The sequence below is a fragment of the Schistocerca cancellata genome, chromosome 6, assembly GCF_023864275.1.
Source record: "Schistocerca cancellata isolate TAMUIC-IGC-003103 chromosome 6, iqSchCanc2.1, whole genome shotgun sequence".
NCBI lineage: Eukaryota > Metazoa > Arthropoda > Insecta > Orthoptera > Acrididae > Schistocerca > Schistocerca cancellata.
Genome location: NC_064631.1, coordinates 518,443,950 through 518,463,069, shown reverse-complemented (window position 1 = coordinate 518,463,069; position 19,120 = coordinate 518,443,950). Strand labels below are relative to the sequence as shown.

Sequence of the window (19,120 nt, the reverse complement as noted above, 5' to 3'; positions counted from 1 at the left end):
AGGCTGAGATAGACAGGTTAACAGCTTCAAGGATTCTCCTTCCTGTTACCTCCAGCGAATGGGCATCGCCAATCGTGGTGGTTTCTAAACCCAATGGGAGTCTGCGATTGTGTGGCGATTTTAAAGCCACTGTCAACGCTCAGAGCCTCATTGACACTTATCCTCTTCCTCGTCCTGAGGAGTTATTTATCAAGCTCGCTGGAGGCCAGCTCTTTTCCAAACTTGACTTATCGGAGGCGTACCATCAGTTGCCGTTGGATGCGTCTTCCAAGGAATTTCTCGTCATCAACACTCCTTGTGGGTTGTATCAGTACGAGCGGTTACCATTTGGTGTCGCTAGCGCGCCGGCCATTTTTCAACGGTTTTTGGAACAGCTCACGGCTTCCATTCCTGGCTGCATCAACTACCTGGATGACATTGTTGTCACCGGGGCTTCCACTGAGGAGCACCTTCGCAATTTGCGTTCATTATTTCGGGTTCTGCATTCGGCTGGGTTGAAGTGCAACCTGGACAAGTCACAGTTCTTCCAACCCTCCATTGTGTATCTTGGTTTCCACTTGTCCCGTGAAGGTATACGTCCTCTACGTCAGCACGTTGTTGCCATCACCGCTCTCCCCCAGCCGTCTACGGTCGAAGAACTTCAGGCGTTTCTAGGCAAGATTGCTTATTATCACAAATTCCTTACTGATTTTTCTACCGATGATGCTCTGTTGCAATTTCTGAGTTCTTATCGCTTCACGCCTCTGGGTGATCGCAGCCCTGCTGAACTCTTGCATGGCCGCCAACTGCGCACTCTACTGCACCTGCTTCACCCTGTCAGGCCTAGTACTGTGTCCCCTCGTGCGGGAAAATACTTGGTGGGCGCCGACGTGTGGGCACGAGGGGATGGATATCTCCCTAAATGGATTCCAGGGGTGGTGAAGGCTCTTCGCGGCCGCCGGCTTTGTGAAATACGTACGGACGATGGCATGGTTGTTCATCATTACGACCAGATGCGCCCACGAGTGGTGGCCACGCTGGTGCCACCGCCCCTTCTTTCGCCTCCACCAGCCCGAGAAGCCAGTCCTGTCGCTGCTGCCGATCTCCCGTGCGTGTCGCTGCAGCCAACGTCGCTGCTGCTTCCGAGTACGCCGGAACCAGCCCCAGTCGCGACGCCGCCTTCTCCGGGACCCATCTCGCTGGAGCACACACCCAGGTCCACGACACCTATGGCTGCTGCTCCGGAGTTTTCACCCATCATCTCGTCCAGGAGGCACATTCCACGCACAGGCTTCCGTCCTGGACATTTTCGACCATATTCTCGTGTTTCTCCGCGGGATCTTCTCGGGGTCTCCCAAGAGGCCATGGATGTCTCCGCACTGTCCGTGTCTCCAAGGAAGTGAGTGTTTTTTTTTTCAAGGGGGGAAAAGTGTTGTGACAGTGCCACAAGATTTAAAAGTGCCGCTACGTCAGTACACAAACACGGCGATAGAGGCGCTCCGCAGCTCGGCTGAGCGTGGGAGCGCCACCTGCCTATGAACGGCGCCGGCCGCATGTCACGGCACGGCAGTTGGGTGACAGCTACGGAGTTGGTAGCATGAAACCCACTATTGTTTCTACGTTTGTATATCCACGCAATTTATTAGTGAATTAAAGGTTATAACAATAGTGTTCTGTACATTTAAATGCCATGAAGTAAACAAGCAGTCACAAGTAAATTGCCAGTTGTCCTACATTTTAAGGAAGCCTGTAAAACTTCAGATTTGTACTGCAGATGAAATGTTAGTATGCATATGCATTACAAAATTATATAATGATCAGACTAATCAGGATACCAATCTTTACGGTGGGATACCAAATCTGGCCCTGTGAGGGCGAACTAGCTGTGGCCTATACTGGTGGCTTCATGTTGCAAAACCTACTCATGTCTTATTAATTAATGGCACATTATTTCGTGTACCTGCTGATAGTATCCTTATTTACATAATTCTGGTTGTTAATAATACTGTAAATTTGTTGCTTCATGCCTGATGATGGCATATTACATTGCCAAAACCGTAGCCTATAACATAAATGGGAGATGACCTTACAGCTGTCAGTTTTTTATATTTATTAGATAAATGTATTAGGTTCCAGGCTCTCTGTACACACAAGTAATTCATTTTTCCCGTTGTAGGTGTATTGCTAAGAATTCTGCAGTTCCTTTAACTTTATAGCTGCTAGGTGCTACAGATTTGTAGAGTTTTATTTTTACAGTGAATATTGTTACTCTACAATATGGTTTGTCTTTTCTCATGAAAGCAGTACAGTGGGTCATCAAGTGGGGGCTAAAAATACTAAACATATCATCATGGTTTCAATGTTAAACTATGACTGGTTCCCTACATTTATCTATCCATATCATTTGATAAAGTAGTATGTGACATTAAATCCCTTCTAGCCTCAAGGAATCTGATGAAAGAGATCATGGCTTACAAAAGAGATGAAATTGTAAGCATAAATAGTGTGTCTAGACCAGAATAAGTATCACAGGAGCCATAGATCAGTTAGTTACCCATGTAGTATTACATTGTGTATAACCTTGAATCTCCAGATACATTGGTAGTTCAGTTATCTAGACACGTACTTGTGGAAAAAGGACGACACTATGCAAATAAAACATAATAATTCATACACTCTAATGGAAGTAGAGACCCTGATGACATTAGTTTGCCACTTAGTCTAAAATTTTCTGTTTTGTGTAATCTCCAATCATCTGTTCACCAGGATCACATTACTGTTATTCATACAACACCAAAACCATTCTACATGGTCTAACAATAATTCATAATGAATATTACGATTATGGGATAATGGAGAAGAATGAGTGGCAAATTGAAGTTTTAAGTAATTCCATCGGTTGTAGTCATGTGAGTCACTATGCAGGGCTATGTTTGTGAAAGGCGTGGGTTCAAATTAGAATTGTCTTCAGGTTCACAGATGTAACTTGCCACTAACCTGTTGGTTGCTTTGTTATATTAGAAATGATACAAAATTATCTTCACTGGCTTTGGTCAACATTTCAGTACATATGAAAATTTAAATCAGAAAAATTGCAGCTTACCTCCAAATAGAAGAAGTTGTGATCAGAATAAACTGGAATGGAATTCTGAAAAATGGTTAAGGATGCAGATGTTGTACATTATAACATCAAAAACAATCAATTATTGATAAAATTATTTTATTGGATAGAGAAAAAAATCTACTCGCGAAGCAGCGGCAGAACACACACATAAAAGACTGGTGATTTGAAAGCTTTTGGAGCCAGTGGCTCCTTCTTCAGGCAGAAGGGTTGAAGGGAAGGGGAAGGAAGAAGGGTGAAGGAAAAGAACTGGAGAGGTCTAGGAAAAAGTGTAGATTTTTGGGAAAGACAACCAGAACTGCGGGTCAGGGGAGACATATCGCACGGGATGAGAAAGAAAGACTGATTGTTGGGGACTGCATTGGATGAGATTTGAAAACCTGTGAGCTTAAAAGGGTAAGACAAGGCAATATGCAAGAGAGAGATTACTGCTTAAAGAACATGCATGAGTTAATAAGAGTGAAAAACTAACTGCATTGTATGTAACAGAGGTGGGTGAGGGTGGTGAAAAATGGGCAGAAAAGACAATGAAAGGTATAGATAACTAAAATGAAGTGAATAAAAGAGTAGCTACTGTGAAGAAATGCTGAGACAGAAGAAATTAATGTAAATTAAGGCCAGAGGCTCTATGCTCTATCTTCCCGCCATTTTGCCTATCGGTTTGGTACATGAGCACACCGAACAGTCTTGTTGTCGAAACAGAGCCCCAGCATTATTCAGTACGCATTTCGAAAGTGATGCTGAATGGTCCTAACAAACTGACATGCTGTTGTCAGTTCTCCTCCCACTAACCAATGAAAAGCAATCTGCATCAGATCCGTGCATGCGCACTGCAGCATCACAGTGGCGTGAACTCGAAGAGGCTAGCAGCCAACAGAGGCATGTCATTCTTCACAGTACTGAAAAGTGTGGTTAGAGTACATAATACTGTTCAGATTTTGCTGACGGCGGCCTTCCATGAATGCATGATAACGACAGAATATTGACTGCGTTGTGTCATCTTATTCTCATTCACATCAGCATTTTGTTTTGGATTTTGTTTTGGAATATGAGTTAGGAATGGAGTTTAGTATCACATTGTACAAATACATCTATAGAAACACGTGAAAAATTCATTTTTTCTGTTTTCCGCCGTTCCTTAGTTGCTTTAAAATTCATGGAAGTACATTCCATCTATGCAACTAATTGAAGGCAGTTTGTTTATTGCCATCCGCATTTCGCTTCCTTAATATATGGTGATGCTTCACAAATAAAACAAGTGAAACGCGTATGAGAATAAACTGCCTTCAATTAGTTGCATAGGCAGAACACATCTCCAAGAGCCTCAAAAATTGTTGAAGAGTGTCAAAGAATAAGAAGATGCATAAAATGTGGTTGTAGCTTGCTTCTAGAGATCCAAATGATGAAGTAGCCTACTTCCCTATTTGATACATTTACGATTTGGTTCATTAAAACAAAATTTTAAAAAATGTCTTTTCGAGAGTGTGTGGTGACTGCAACTAAAGAAGTTTGTTGTAGTTTATAAAATGCATCTGATGAATCAAAATGTTTCATATATGGTGGTACAGTCTGAATATGTTGTGGTGGTAACCTTTCATCTCTGTCTACTGTTGTTAACGATTTGATCACAGATAAATGCTTGTGACAAGCGAAAGTATAAAGACAGTTGCTGCTAGTCTCATTTGCAGTAATTTATGTTGTGCTCTTAGATTTCTGTCTGACCACACTCTCAGAAATCACCACGTATTCAAAAACAATGGTGAATTATCACTGTCATTTCATGCACTGTAATTTCATCTTTCATTTCTTGAACACATGGAAGTCAGATAATCGGAGCTACTCATTACTGAGAAAGCGTGCTCTTATGTGTAAATTACAACGAATATTTCAGAAAAATGCTTAACTTTGACAATTAATGAAGTCTCAGAATGCATTTCGAACACAAAGGGGGAAAAAAAATATTTTCGCATCTTGCAGTATACAAACCCACGTCCTTTGACATGGCAGTTTGTCACCTTACCAACTTCACTACATACAGCTTGCGGGCTATCCCTGCTTAATTTTATGTAATTCCCAGCGAAAGAGACGCAGGCTGACTTCGTTGCCTAATGATGCGGGTGTAAGCCATAAATGCATGAAATTTATGGAGGTGTCCTCTATCAGGCTTCACAAAATTCCTTTGTATTGTTACTTAAAAGTTTTAAACGCGTTTCGAGAATTAATAAGAAAACCATTTGCGGAAAAGAGTACGCGAAGCCACTAGAAGTTTCAGCTAACACTCTTGTAATATACATAAGCAGAGCCGATGTCTTGATTTTTAATGGTCTTTAAACGATTAATTGCATAAAATACAGGTATTTTGGGAGAATATTTACCAAAAACTTTTTGATGTTGTTGTCATTCACAGTAAGAACCTAATATAACCATATTTCTAACAAAGAAAAATATTCTATTATGAGTTCACTTTCCAATCACACACATCCTGTGCTCATTCTTTAGTAACACAATCACTAAATCCAAAGCTAAAACCACTCAATATGTTTAAAATAACAAATTATTGGTGTAAATAAACCACAGCTAACCGAACGACTGGGCCATACCGAAATCCAAAACCTCTTGGTATAATTGTCAAGAAATCGGCAGGAGGACCGTTCGGTAACAGGTCTCAGAAGCTTACTGAATAGGAAATTCAGATAAAGAACCGAAAATGACATCACTACCGAGACTAACCTAGTGCACCGATCGGTATGAGGGATACAGAATAGGGCCCCAAATGGGTGGTGAGAACCAAGACCGTGTTGTAGTGCTAGTTCCTACCTTCAGAGTTCTGAGAAACTGGTGTGTAGGGGAAGAATCCAGATGGCACATGTGGTGAAACAGGTGCTGAGGTCACGAATGTCATGTTTTAGAGCATGCTCTGCAACATACTTACCTCCTCCTACAAAATACTGTAGTTATCTGCCCCTCATGTTTCCTTGAATGGTATCATCTGCCAAGCCAACTTCAAACTGCAACAATATGACAGATTTCACCTCAAAAAGCTATCCCACCTTCTCCTAAACTACCTGAACAGTGGTATTTCCTTTCCTGTCCCTCTACAGCTCCCTAAACAGCCACACCATCAACCACCACTACTGTCCCACAAACTGAGCTTGGCCAACCTCCTTAACATCCCACAGTCTTCACAACTGCCTGCCAGGCCAAGAATAACCCATAATCCCAAGAACCAGTCACAACAGGACAGTGTCCTTAACCTCTCATCTAAAGCACTCTCCCCTCCTGATTTATCTGTATTATCTAAGGGCCTCATGTTCAGCCCCAAACCTGCATTTGTTCGTGCTGCTTAGGTGAAGGACCTCCTTTCCATCACATGTAATATCCCCCCCCCCCCCCCCCCCCCTGCAGGTCTGGGGGTTAGAATAGGCCCAAGGTATTCCTGCCTGTCGTAAGAGGCGACTACAAGGAGTCTCACACACTTGAGCCTTTATGTGATGGTCCCTTGTAGGGTTTGACATCCATTTTTCAAAATTTTCCGGAAGAGCGAGCCAATTGCGGAAGGGCGCCTTACATGGTGCGTAGTGTCCATCATCCGCTGAGACCTCTCGCATCCTTCGTCGACGTGGATCTGTACTTCTGTTCCATCTCCAGCTGTTGGCCGAGGTCACCTTCCTGGATGCCTTTTCCTCCATCCTCTGTGCAGTATTGCTTTCTGTGCTGTTGATGTTAATGAACTTCTTAGCTCATTTGCACCTGATATCCAGCACAGTAGCCAATCCATTGCGATGGGCCCATCATGACCCCGTTGATTGTAGCCCCCTGACCACACGGGGATTGCGCTGATGATGCCTGTGCCGTTAACTCCCCACATATGCCAAGGAGTAGATGCCCGTCACCCTGGGGCATCAGGACTCCCAGCAATGGCCATCCTGCCATATGGCCTTCACTGCGGCTGTGTGGCGCCCGAGGGGAGGGCCCCTGGTTGGAGTGGGGGGCATCAGGGCGGATGACACGCCATGAAGCATAGTAAGTCATCTCTTGCTATTGGTCAAACACCAGCAGTCTCTAAGCGGTCGAGGTCTAATTTCAGTGCTAAGAAATATGACCACAAATCGTCCCCCCCCCCCCCCTTTCCCCCCTTCCCCGGCCACACCGTAGGAGGAACGCCAGGCTAAGGATGGCAGTGAAGCTTATTCACCTCGGTACCTCGTATGTATGAGAGTTTATGGGGAATCTTTCTTGTGAATGAAACCTCAATTTTTTGTGGAGCATTTAGAGGACAAGTTTGGGGAGGTGGAGGGCTTGTCCAAAATGCGGTCAGGGTCGGTCTTGATCAAAACAGCATCCTCTGCCCAGTCACAGGCACAAATCACCTGTGACAAGCTGGGGGATTTCCATCATGCATGAGAGCTTAAATATGATCCAGGGTATCATATTCCACAGGGACCTTCTTTTGCAGTCTGACGATGAGCTGCGTGCCAATTTAGAGCGGTGTGGTGCATTTCATCTAGCCCATCCACCTTGGTCCGAGGGATAGTCGGGTTGCCACCAGTGCCTTCATCTTGGCCTTCGAGGGTGACGCATTACTTGAGAAGTTCAAGGTGATAGTCTACTGCTGTGATGTAGAGCCATATATCCCTCCCCCCGATGTGGTGCTGTAAGTGCTGGACGTTCAGCCATATGTCTTCCCGCCGTACTTCCAGTGTCACCTGTCGGGATTGTGGATGGCCTTCACATCCCAATACTCCTTGTGCCCCACCTCCCATCTGTGTCAGCTGCAGAGGGCATCATTTGCATAGTTTACCAGACTGCAGATTTCTCCAGCAAGAAAGAAAAATAATGGAATAGAAGACCCTTTTTATTCTCATGATCAGCCAGCCATGGTAATCTGCTGTCTTGTTTTGATCTCTTCTACATGTTTCTTGTGTCTCTCTCTGTGGTCTTCTTGACCGATTTTGTCCATTTTAGTGTTTGTCACCCTTCTGTCAGTCTTGTGGTTTTCTCCTTTGTTCCAGCTGTGTTTTGTATGACTCGATTATTTTACCCCCACCCTTGTCGAATTACTTTAATCGGAACGAGGGACTGATGACTTAGCAGTTTGGTCCCCCCTTCCCCCTCTTTTAAACCAACCAACTTACTAACCAACACGTAATATCAATTGCAAGTATCACTTTGCAACCCAACCTCAAAAGTTACTAACAGCAAACCTGACTTCGAACCCTGTATTGAACTGTTCATACCACGATCCCAACTTGATACACCACCATTACCTCAAAATCATCCCCACAAGCCTTCCAAGAATTCCTCACATCCAGTATTGCTTCACAAGCCATCCTGTCTGAAATTTTGCCCACCACATCTAGAATAGCTTTCCGTTGCCCTCCCAATCTCCGCAGTATTCTTGTCAGACCGTATGCTCCTGTACCCATCTTACTACCCTATGGCTCCTACCCCTGTAACCATCCCCCCTGCAAAACGTGCCCTATGCACCCTACTACCATGACCTATTACAGCCCTGTAACTGGCAAACATATACTATCAAAGGGAGAGCCACGTGGGAAATGACACGTCATATACCAGCTGTTATGTAAACATTGTTCGGCCTTCTAAATCGGTATGACCACCACCTGATTATCAATTAGGATGAATGGGCATAGGCAGAGGGTGTATACTGGCAACTCGAAATATCCTGTTGCAGAGCATGCTCTACAACATGACAGACATGACCTAGGCGCCTGTTTCACCACACGTGCCATCTGGGTTCTTCCCCCAGATACCAGTTTCTCAGAACTCCGCAGGTGGGAACTAGCACTACATGTCCTTGGTTCTCACCACCCAGCTGGCCTTAATTTACTTCAATTTCTTCTGTCTCAGCCTTTCTTCTCTGTAATTACTTTTTGCTTCACTCTGTTTTAGTTTTCTACACCTTTCATTGTCTTTCCCATCTATTTTTCACTGTCGTCCTTCCACCTGTGTTACGTACAATACACTTATCGTTTCACTCTTATTAACTCATGCACAATGTTTTAGTAGTAATCTCTGTCTTGCATATTACCCTGTCTTCAACCTTTAAGCTCTCAGATTTTCAAATCTCATCCAATGCAGTCCCCAACAATCAGTCTTTCCTTCTCATCTCATATGGTATGTCTCCCCTGACTCACAGTTCTGGGCGACTTTCCCAAAATTTATCCTTTTTCCTAGACCTCTCAAGTCCTTTTCCTTCACCCTTCTTCCTACCACTCCCCCTTCAACTTCAACCCTTCTTCCTGAAGAAGGATCCACTGGCTCCGAAAGCTTGCAAATCATAACAGTCTTTTATGTGTGTGTTCTACCGCCACTTGGTGAGTAGGTTTTTTTTCTCTATCCGGTTAGATGTTGTAGATTGTTCAACATGTTTTCTGGATTGAAGAATATGTGGAAATTCCTTTTAGAAATTTGAAACCCAATTTTCCTGTTTTTGGTGGCTATTATTTCTTTGTAGGAATTATTGAACAGTATTTGCGGATTGAGATTTGACAAAAAAATTACAATTCTTTAGACAAAATAATAGTAAAAATGTTTGTTTTTTTTTTTTAATTTTCTGCTGTTGTACAGAGTATTTAGAGGATTTTGTGTTTCAAATGTTTGTTGTGACTATTCACTTTTTTTTTCAGGCTTTCTAAAGTTGTTCAGGCTAATATGAATGTAAAAATTAAAGAAGATCGTTTAGTGGAATCTGTTGACATGCTTAATGAAGTCATGCATATCATAAATACCCAAACATGTATGGTGTGGGTGGCTGGGAGACCCCAAGGGGAAGGTTTAGTTGTCTAGTTGCAGAAGCTTTTCCTCCTCTGTGCACAACAGCACTTTCCCTCATGAAGTGTGTGTGGGTTGCGTGTTTAAGCGTATTTGATGAATGAAGGAAACTGTAATGGGTGTATGTATAGTGGAGTGTCCTGTTTGTGTTGTAAGATGGTGAAAGAAGGGAGATGGTGAAATGCTATGCTACTCCTCTCAGATAGGGCCAGTCTTAACATCCCCATCTAACAGACAGATTACCATCAACAGTGTCACATGATCACACCACACAAGACATTGCAGAAAGGTTTGGAATTTAACCCAGAACATTGTGTGAAAGACTGGCAATCAGGAACTGTACAGTATCATCTCTCCTGCTCTTGCTCAGCAAATACTGATGATGAAAATTCACCAGGATCTACATCGACTACCTTTGCATCAAGTGCCATTGACTAAAGTACATTAGTGATCTCAACTACGGAGGTGGACATGGATATCATGTAAACCTGAAATAAACATGTTATGTAATCAGTACAGATATATAGAAATATTAACTGTGTCTTAGATATCTTCCAGTATTCAATTTTCTTGCAGGTGGAGAATGTGTTTTAATTATGTTTATTATCATGGTTTTGCTTCTTATTACATATGGTTTAAAATTCCAGTAACTTTAGGGTGGAGAACAATGTGTTTCAGTGTTTGTAATTTGCTTCAAGAGTCTTTTATTGAAATGCACCTAAGTCTTCCTCAACTGAAAGAAAAATAATTGAACACTGTTTCAGATTTTGGCTGTTAATCAAGCTGGATTCATGCACATGCCTTACGTTCTCAACAAGGAAGAAAAATGAACTGCTTGTTGGAATACAAAATGGCAGTTTACTTTTTGTGAATACAGGTTTGCATAAAATATTTTGCCATTCTTTAGTTTCATATAACGATTAATGTTATACACAAATTTGTTTATTAACTGTAAGTAAAATTATTTCCCATTTGGACATAGTATATTCAAACTTTACATTTTTTGTAGCACTCGTTGACTGAGAGATAGGAGACTGTAATTTGTTGTTTCAGTTTTTCTCCTCACAAGATTATATACAAGGTAAATGAGACTTGAGCTACATTTGTGCTTCACATGTCGTGAACCATTGAAGTAATTCATGAACATAAGCAATAAATCATTCTATCTCACTATCTTTCTTAACTGCACCTTAGATAATTGACCTGCCTAATCATTTAAGAGGACCATTTTCCTGTATGTGACTTCTAATTACAATACCAATATGACATGGACCCTCCTGATCCTGCTATCAGAGCTTCTAAATGTTGAGGCTTCAATCTTCTTGGGGGATTTCCCTGTCCTCAGTGTATAGACAAGGTCACAAAGCACCAGTAGTGATCCCTGGAGGACCATACTGAACAAATTGCTGACAAATCATGTCCCATATTTGTTCGATGGACAGTTTATTAAGCAAACTTGCAGTCCAGTGGAGCAGGGACACATTTTTCCCCTTAGCACGGGCACGTTTTTCCCCCTGGAAGAAGGCATGTACATTTGTCTACACTCATAAATGGTACTTTGTCCTATGAGTAGTGGTATGTGGAGTTGCCAGAAATGGTTTCTTTCCTCACAAGTAGATGTGGAAGTGTGCTTGGAAGAGTCCTTCTGGAAATGTCAGGTCAGTGACTATATCATTCAAAAGAAAATTCAAGTATAAGAACATAACAATGTTAGAATGTGCAGGGATGCAGACTGTGGTTCAGAGAACTTCTTGTCAGGTGCAAAGGTGGTAGTAACATCTGAGGGACAAAGACAAATTAAAGAGGCAAATACTCCTGTGAGTACAATGAGTGGACACTATGAAATTCAATGTAGATGGTTTGAACAAGGGTGTATTCAATTTCTTTATAAATCACATGTAGCAAACAAACTGAAGCACCTAGAAGAAGGAACAGTGGAGCATATGTACCAATGAATTAAAAAGTTAATACACAAAATGACATTTGGAATACTGGTGCAACAAAAAGAAGAAGGGAACTAGCCCCCACAGTGATGGACTCAAAGCACTGAAGAAAAGATAACTGTAAAAAATATGTATAATAATTGGACGAGATCAATGACAAACATGATAGTCTTGTGGCTTAGAATGAATACAGAGGTAAACAAGGACACCTGTAGAAGGGAAAATGAAATCTAGGAGGATAAAAACAAGTAAGTTGATTGATGCATAGGGGGCACAAAAGTGATGGCAGCAAGAAAAATTGTTGTAGGGCTGAGGAAAGACATAAAAATGCACTAATGCCTGTTACAACAGCTACCACCACATTGGACGTAACTATGTTCGCTATGGCAAGTGTAGTACTCGCCAACATTCAAACGACACACTCGCAACTATCCAAGCTGGCCTCCAGCAGCAGTCCAGTCACTGACCACTGTCACCACGTCTGCAGTGCATGCACAGCACTACACCAGCGACATCTGATGTGGTTAGTCTTCTTGCAGGAGCATGCACAGTGTGATGTTCTGCTTGTTCTTTACAGTGATATCAGATGGTGGAGTAAAGTCTGATTGAGAACCAACAATTTCCTGTTCTTTAATCTTGCTCACCTTATTATTACAGCATATTTGCCAACTTCATCTGATCAAACTTCTTTTCTTGAAGTGCTGCAGCTCATGTTAGACGTTAAGCATACAAATCCAACAACCAACTCTCAGAATAAGGCTTCTCATTAACATTGACTCGTATATTGTATCCATGTTTACAATAACTGTGCATTATGAAGTTGTTGCCTTATGTGGAACATCACAAAAACATTGATAAGGTCAAAGTCCAAAAATGTTCTGTCTTCATTAACAGATGCCAATTGAATGTATCTATACAACTACTTTTCTCTTGTCACTGTGACAACATAGCCACCGTCCTGGTCACTCTTCCTCTATGGCATGCACCACATTTCCAGGCAGGAGTCAGTGACAAGGAATAAGCCACACAACCACCAGGTACTGCGAACATATAACAATTATTATCGTCATTCCAGCTTGCAGATAAGCTGCATCCATCTGTCTCATGACAAATGTGCGTAAATAAAACATACATCCAAACAGTGGAGTATCTCATACATTACAAAAATAAACTTTTTATTGTGACGTTCACCATTCATTGATTTGAAAAACGCTTGTGCAACTCATCACTTCATCAAAGTAATATATTCGCTACAGATTTCTCCCCTTATGTGAATGATGTAGTCTCTGTGTTGCAACATTAACGGAACAACAAGTTCCAACTTCACTACAAGTATTAAAAATTATTCGCCTCATTAGTATACCATTACAGTTGTAATTATTTTACATTTTCAATGAACACATTTATTCATATTTATTAAGTGTGGAATGCTCCACCATTTAGTGGAAACTATTAATAATAGGCACATGCTTCACACTGACTAAGTTCCTTAACATTTCTACCAGATAATCACCCTTACTATGGAAATGGGATCTTGGATAACAAATATGAGGGTTGGAACTTTAATTGTGGCAACTATTTATTTACAGCTTGTACAAAATGGATATATGTTTCAAAGTTTTACTATCCTTCAAAGTAGTCACCAGCATTATGTATAACCCGTTGCCAGTGATGTGGACGTCATAGGGTACTCTTAGCAGTGCCAGTTGTGTTGACAGTTCGAGCAGCCCGGTCTATTGCCCGATGAATTTGTAGCAGTTCTGAAGCGAATGCCGTGAAGTGTTTGCTTCAGTTTAGAAATCGAGTTGAACTCAGGAAGGCTTAAGTCAGGGGAGTGCAGTAGGTAGGGTAGCACTTAGCAGCCCCATCAGTCAAACAAATCAGTAACAGCTTGCACTGTACGTGCTTGAACATTGTCCTGCAAAATGCTTGTCAGGTCCTGCAGAAAGTGTCATCACATCTGTCTCTGTGCTGTTCATTTTTGGAACACAACCTATGACCAGCTTAGAGACAGAAGTGATGACACTTTTTGCAAGACCTGACCATCATTTTGCAGGACAATGCTCAAGCACATACAGTGCAAGCTGTTACTGATTTGTTTGACTGATGGGGCCACTAAGTTCTATACCACCTGCTGCACTCCCTTGCCTTAAGCCCTCGTGAGTTCAACTCGATTTCTATACTGTAGGAAACACTTCACGGCATTCACTTCAGTACTGACAAATTCGTCGGGCAATAGACCATGTCGCTCAAACTGTCAACAGAACAGGCACTGCTGAGAGTATTCTACGACTTCCACATCACTGGCAATGGGTTATACACAATGCTGGCGACTACTTTGAAGGTCAGTAAAACTTTGAAAACGGATCTATTTTGTACGAGCTGTAAATAAATAGTTGCCACTATTAAAGATCCAATCCTCGTGTTTGCTACCCACAAGGATCCTTAACAATTTTTTACAACTTTTAATGGTTTTCACTCTTGCAACACTCACTACTAGGAGGTATAGTCCAGTAGCCATTTAATCAAATGATCCATATTTCATCTATTGAGTGTATTTGTTCCAGAATTCAGGCTTTTCTAGCCATGCTCATAAAACTTTTGGAAATTACTGGTCATATGCTACACCTTGGGCAAGCTTGTGAATACAGGTTTTAGTAAGTGGATATAAGGAGGGTTCCATGATGGAAACTGTTGAATATGGTAAAGGGGGAGGATAGCCCAGTTACTCCAGGAGGAGAAGACAGGAAAGGAAAGGAAAGGAAAGGAAAGGAAAGGAAAGGAAAGGAAAGGAAGACTACGGACAATAGGAGCTAAGGGAGAAAGAAGATAGATCCCAAAGACTGATGGGTTCGTCGCCAAGGTGCCAGAGGATGAAGTTATTCGGCAGACCCTACAGAACTGACTTCCCCAGTTTCACCCATACAGGTCCCAAAATATGTTCCTACCATCTTACTGCTGATGCCAAGTGGAGAGGGTAGCAAGATGACATAGTGATCACCTTTGCTTGTGCAAATTCCACATTTAAATTTAACCATTTCCTTGGATTTATTTATCCCAAACCTCCCATAAAAAATTCTTGTAAACCCAACCCTATTACTTATCAGCTCCACTAAAAATTTGAAAAATAAAAATTCCTCTTGAAGGAGTATATGACAGCCTAAAAACTCTCAGAGCTATAGTTGGATTTGCCCTGTGTAGTTGTAACAGAGAGCACCACATTCATTGTTATGAGGCCAATTTCATGAAACACTTCCATCCTCTATAAACTGCCACCGAACCAGATGAGTTACAAGTTTCGAACAATGAAAAAGTAACAAGTGCCTATCTGCGACCAATTCAGGGAAAGTCACCTAATTTGATCGAGGCTAACGGTACCAACCTAGGTAGTAACCATCAAGAGACACCTCTTTCCCCAGTGATATTCTCCCTATTTATGCATCTTCCTTTTCCCCGAGGAATAGGTCACCCTTTCTGCCCTAGGTCCATCTATCCTTTCCATCACACCATACATACATGCAAATAAGGGTACATTATCCTGTTAATAACATTTACAACTCTACTTCCTCCTTTTGTACATATATATCAAGGTAATCCACTTCTGCCATAGCATTATTCATACCAGGTTCTATAATCTGTCTTCTGTGTTACATTTGTCTTATTCCTTTGTACACACCCACTACTGTAACTCTGAATGTCCCCATATTGTATGTTACAATGTATGCCCTCCTATTAGATGGTGCAGCAGTCATATCTGGATGTTAGTCGATCATGTATATACATCATATCTAAGGGCATATCTTCCTTGATTTCTCCCCATCAGAAGTGATAGAGCTAACATGCAGTTCCACTTAGAAAAAGAAACAACTCTTTTAAATTCTGCAGTCTCTTTGCTGTCTAAAGTTTGTTAATTTCTATTGTCACCACAATCTGTAAATTATGTTAGGTGTAAGAGATATTTGTTATGGTACATATCTTTTACTCATATCTGAATTCTGAAAATATAAGTGGCAGCATGAGAACTCACATATAAAGGTATTATACGTTGCGAGCTTTTGGAGTCAGTGATTCCTTTCTCTGGCAGAAGGGTTGAAGGTGAAGGAAGAGGGGTGAAGGAAAAGGACTGGTGAAGTTTAGGAAAAGAGGTAGTGTTTGGGAAAGTCACCCAGAACTCCCAGTCAGGGGGACTTGCCATTTGGGATGAGAAGGAAAAATGAGTGTTGGGGAGTAAAGAAAAGAGTAATTGCAGTGAAGAAATGCTGAGACAGAAGAAGTTAACATAAATTAAGTCCAGATAGGTGACAAGAACCTAGGACATGTTGTAGCACAGTTCCTACTAGTGGAGTTCTGAGACACTGGTGTATGGGGAACAATCCAGATGGCACACGTGATGAAACAGGCACTGAGGTCATGACTGTCATGTTACAGAGCATGCTCTGAAACAGAATATTCTGTGTTGCCAGTATAAACTCACAGTCTATACCCATTTATCGTAACTTGATAACTTCGTTTAGTCAGGCCAGCGTAAAAGAACAAACAGTATTTATGTAATAGCTGGTACAAGACATGTGTCATTCGCACTCACTTTCATAGTTTACAGGGTGTAACAAAAATGTACAGCACAAACTGCAGGACACATTGCTCACATGTAGACGAAGTATGTTTTGTAAATATAAGTTTGGAAACAATTTGTTTCCATGTTACAGCTCATTTTCTCCGACTCATTAATTGTGGAAAACGCACATCAACAGAACGCACCAGCATACCACGTGCAAATGTGGTACCTCCACCATACAACTGCCTCTCCTATCAGACTTCTTTCCAAATGAACTGTAGTGGTTATGCTTCGCTGGATCCATTTTGGGTGCCAGATCATTTAATGGTTACTTTTTGATGGCTCCTTGCTGGAAACCAAATTATGCAGTGGTCCTCCTATGCTGTCAGCCATTTTAATAGTTGCTGGGCACCAGAACACTGAAAGGGAGCTAACAACAATCAGATTTATGGAGTTGGAAACAGGGGGCATGAAGCAAAAGTTGCTAATAGGAAGCCACCATCAGTTGGTGAAGATGAATACAGACAACAAGGTGACTGATGAAAGTGCTCATCAGTGATGCATGTCGGATATATCATAATCTTATGATAACTTTATACGTGCAGCACCTTCTAATTGTTTGGTCTTCCCTATTCTGTACATGTACCTGTACATCACTGTTGACGTTATATTGATAACAGTATAATTATGACGACAGTAAAAATTTTATAAAAATACTTTCATAATTACATCTAAGATGATGAGACTTACCAAACAAAAGCGCTGGCAGGTCGATAGACACAATTTTTCCCACCTGGAATGTTTCCCTCTATTACTTTCATAATTAAAAAAATACAATTGTTTCTGTGACTTCCGCACTTCCCACTAAATGCTCACAGTGGTCACATGACTTTGCTGTGACACCATGAGTAATTAACTATCTGTCAGACAGTGTGGATGTATAATATAAATGGATAGACAAAGAAAACCTACTCACCAAGTGGCATCGGGATAAAATGCATAAAAATTAATGAAATATGCAAGCTTTTGGGGCCAGTGGCTCTTCCTGGCAGAAGGGTTGAAGGGGAAGGTAGAGGAGTGAAGTAAAAAGGCTGATGAGGATTAGGAAACGGGGACAATTACCTTCATCCCTCTTCCTTTCCCCTCAATCCTTTTGCGAGAAGAAGGAGCCACAGGTTTTGCAAGCTTGCACATTTCTTTAAATTTTGTGTGTTTTCTCCTGTGCCCCCTTAGTGAGTAGATTTTTTTGTCTATCCAATTATATTTCCAAAAATTGATTATTTTGTAGATATGTTGGACGGTATGGATCTTAAGACGTATTATGTTTTTCCTGCAGAACTTCATTACAGAATAATGTTATTTAAAATTGGTTTCTCCAACCTCAAGAACTTGAGCATCCACAGTTGTAACACAAAGTAAAAAATGTCATACAGGTCCTTTTTTGCAAGAATTGAGCTATGGAAGAAATAGGTTTTCTATAAAGTTGATTCAGACTGTCAAAATTCTGTTAACTGTTCTTTGGAAAGACTTAAGCAGTTTTGTTGACTGAATGCCTTACATTTGACTGGGCGCCACTGGGAGTTTGACATTAGGTAGTGCATGATTTGAGTCATAATGCAGACTCCATCCACATATTAGCTGTCCACTGAAAAATTCAGCCAAATAAGCCTGTACAAAGTAATTACATCTACATCTGTTACAATTAAAATATAGCTCGCTCTACAGTATTAAAAGAAAGTCACTTTTTAAATTTAAATTTTTGTGGTAGATGGCCTGTATGTGAGTGTGAGCCGAAAGGCAACTTTTAGCACAAACATGTGCCCTGGATTTTTTAAGATTATTTAACGTATGGAAGTGGATGTGCTTTTTATCAGCCAGTGGTGATACTAATTCTCTGTAACTCCATCTTACATTATTGATGTCCCTTTCTTTAAGGAAAACCACAGTGGCACATTTCAAATTGTTTCTGGAGAATTACATTGCTGAGAATGTAAGAGTGACTGTTGCTTTTATTTATTCCAAAGTGTAAACAATTAAGGGACAGAGAGAGAAAGTTTGAAATGTTAAATTGTTTATACTTGCATGGTATTGTGGATACTGTCAGTGAAACAAGCAACAAGCCATTATCAGTGCTAACTATGCTCTTTTACATTTCAGCACTGCAGTGCAAAATATTCAATGCCACATCTGTATAAGTAACTATGTCTTGTGTTTCTAGAGACAGGCAACATAGAAAACCGTCTGGATGGTCATACTGTTCCCGTTACGCAAATTTCATTTTCTCAGTCAAGTTACTGTTTGTCTGCATCATCTCAAGAAGCTTTTATTTGGGATTTAAAGTCAAATATGCAGATACATAAATTGTCTATGCGGGAAGGAGTTGCTTTGAAGCAAGTAAGTGTAATTTTTCAAGACAGCTAGTATTTATGTAAGGAAATTTGGTTGAACATAAAGTATTGAGTAGTCGTTGCTACGTTAATACAGTATTTTGTCTGTGTCACTGTTTCCTCACAACCTGTTCTCAGTCTGTCACAATTGTATTCCATTGTTCACAGTCACATTATTGTTCTATGATTTTCAGTATTTAATTTAATTTGCATCCCCATATTCAGGTATCCTTAAAAAATTGATGTAAGTAAGGTTACTGTTTTTCAAGTAAGAGGGAAAAATCTATTTTCTAAATCAACTTACTGTAAAGAAGGCACGTTAAGTTGCAGACAGGCATGA

The 19,120-nt window shown here is 41.1% G+C and overlaps 1 protein-coding gene across 4 annotated transcripts in view; it reads left to right on the top strand.

The window, feature by feature from the left end:
* The window catches only part of LOC126190807 (TBC1 domain family member 31), a 277,761-nt gene that overhangs the window by 38,460 nt on the left and 220,181 nt on the right, over positions 1–19,120 (top strand). For all 4 annotated transcript variants that reach the window (XM_049931366.1, XM_049931369.1, XM_049931367.1 and 1 more), the window contains 2 exons: positions 10,660–10,772; positions 18,612–18,787. In XM_049931366.1, coding sequence (XP_049787323.1) covers positions 10,660–10,772; positions 18,612–18,787 — 289 coding nt within the window. The remainder of the gene's footprint in view (positions 1–10,659; positions 10,773–18,611; positions 18,788–19,120) is intronic.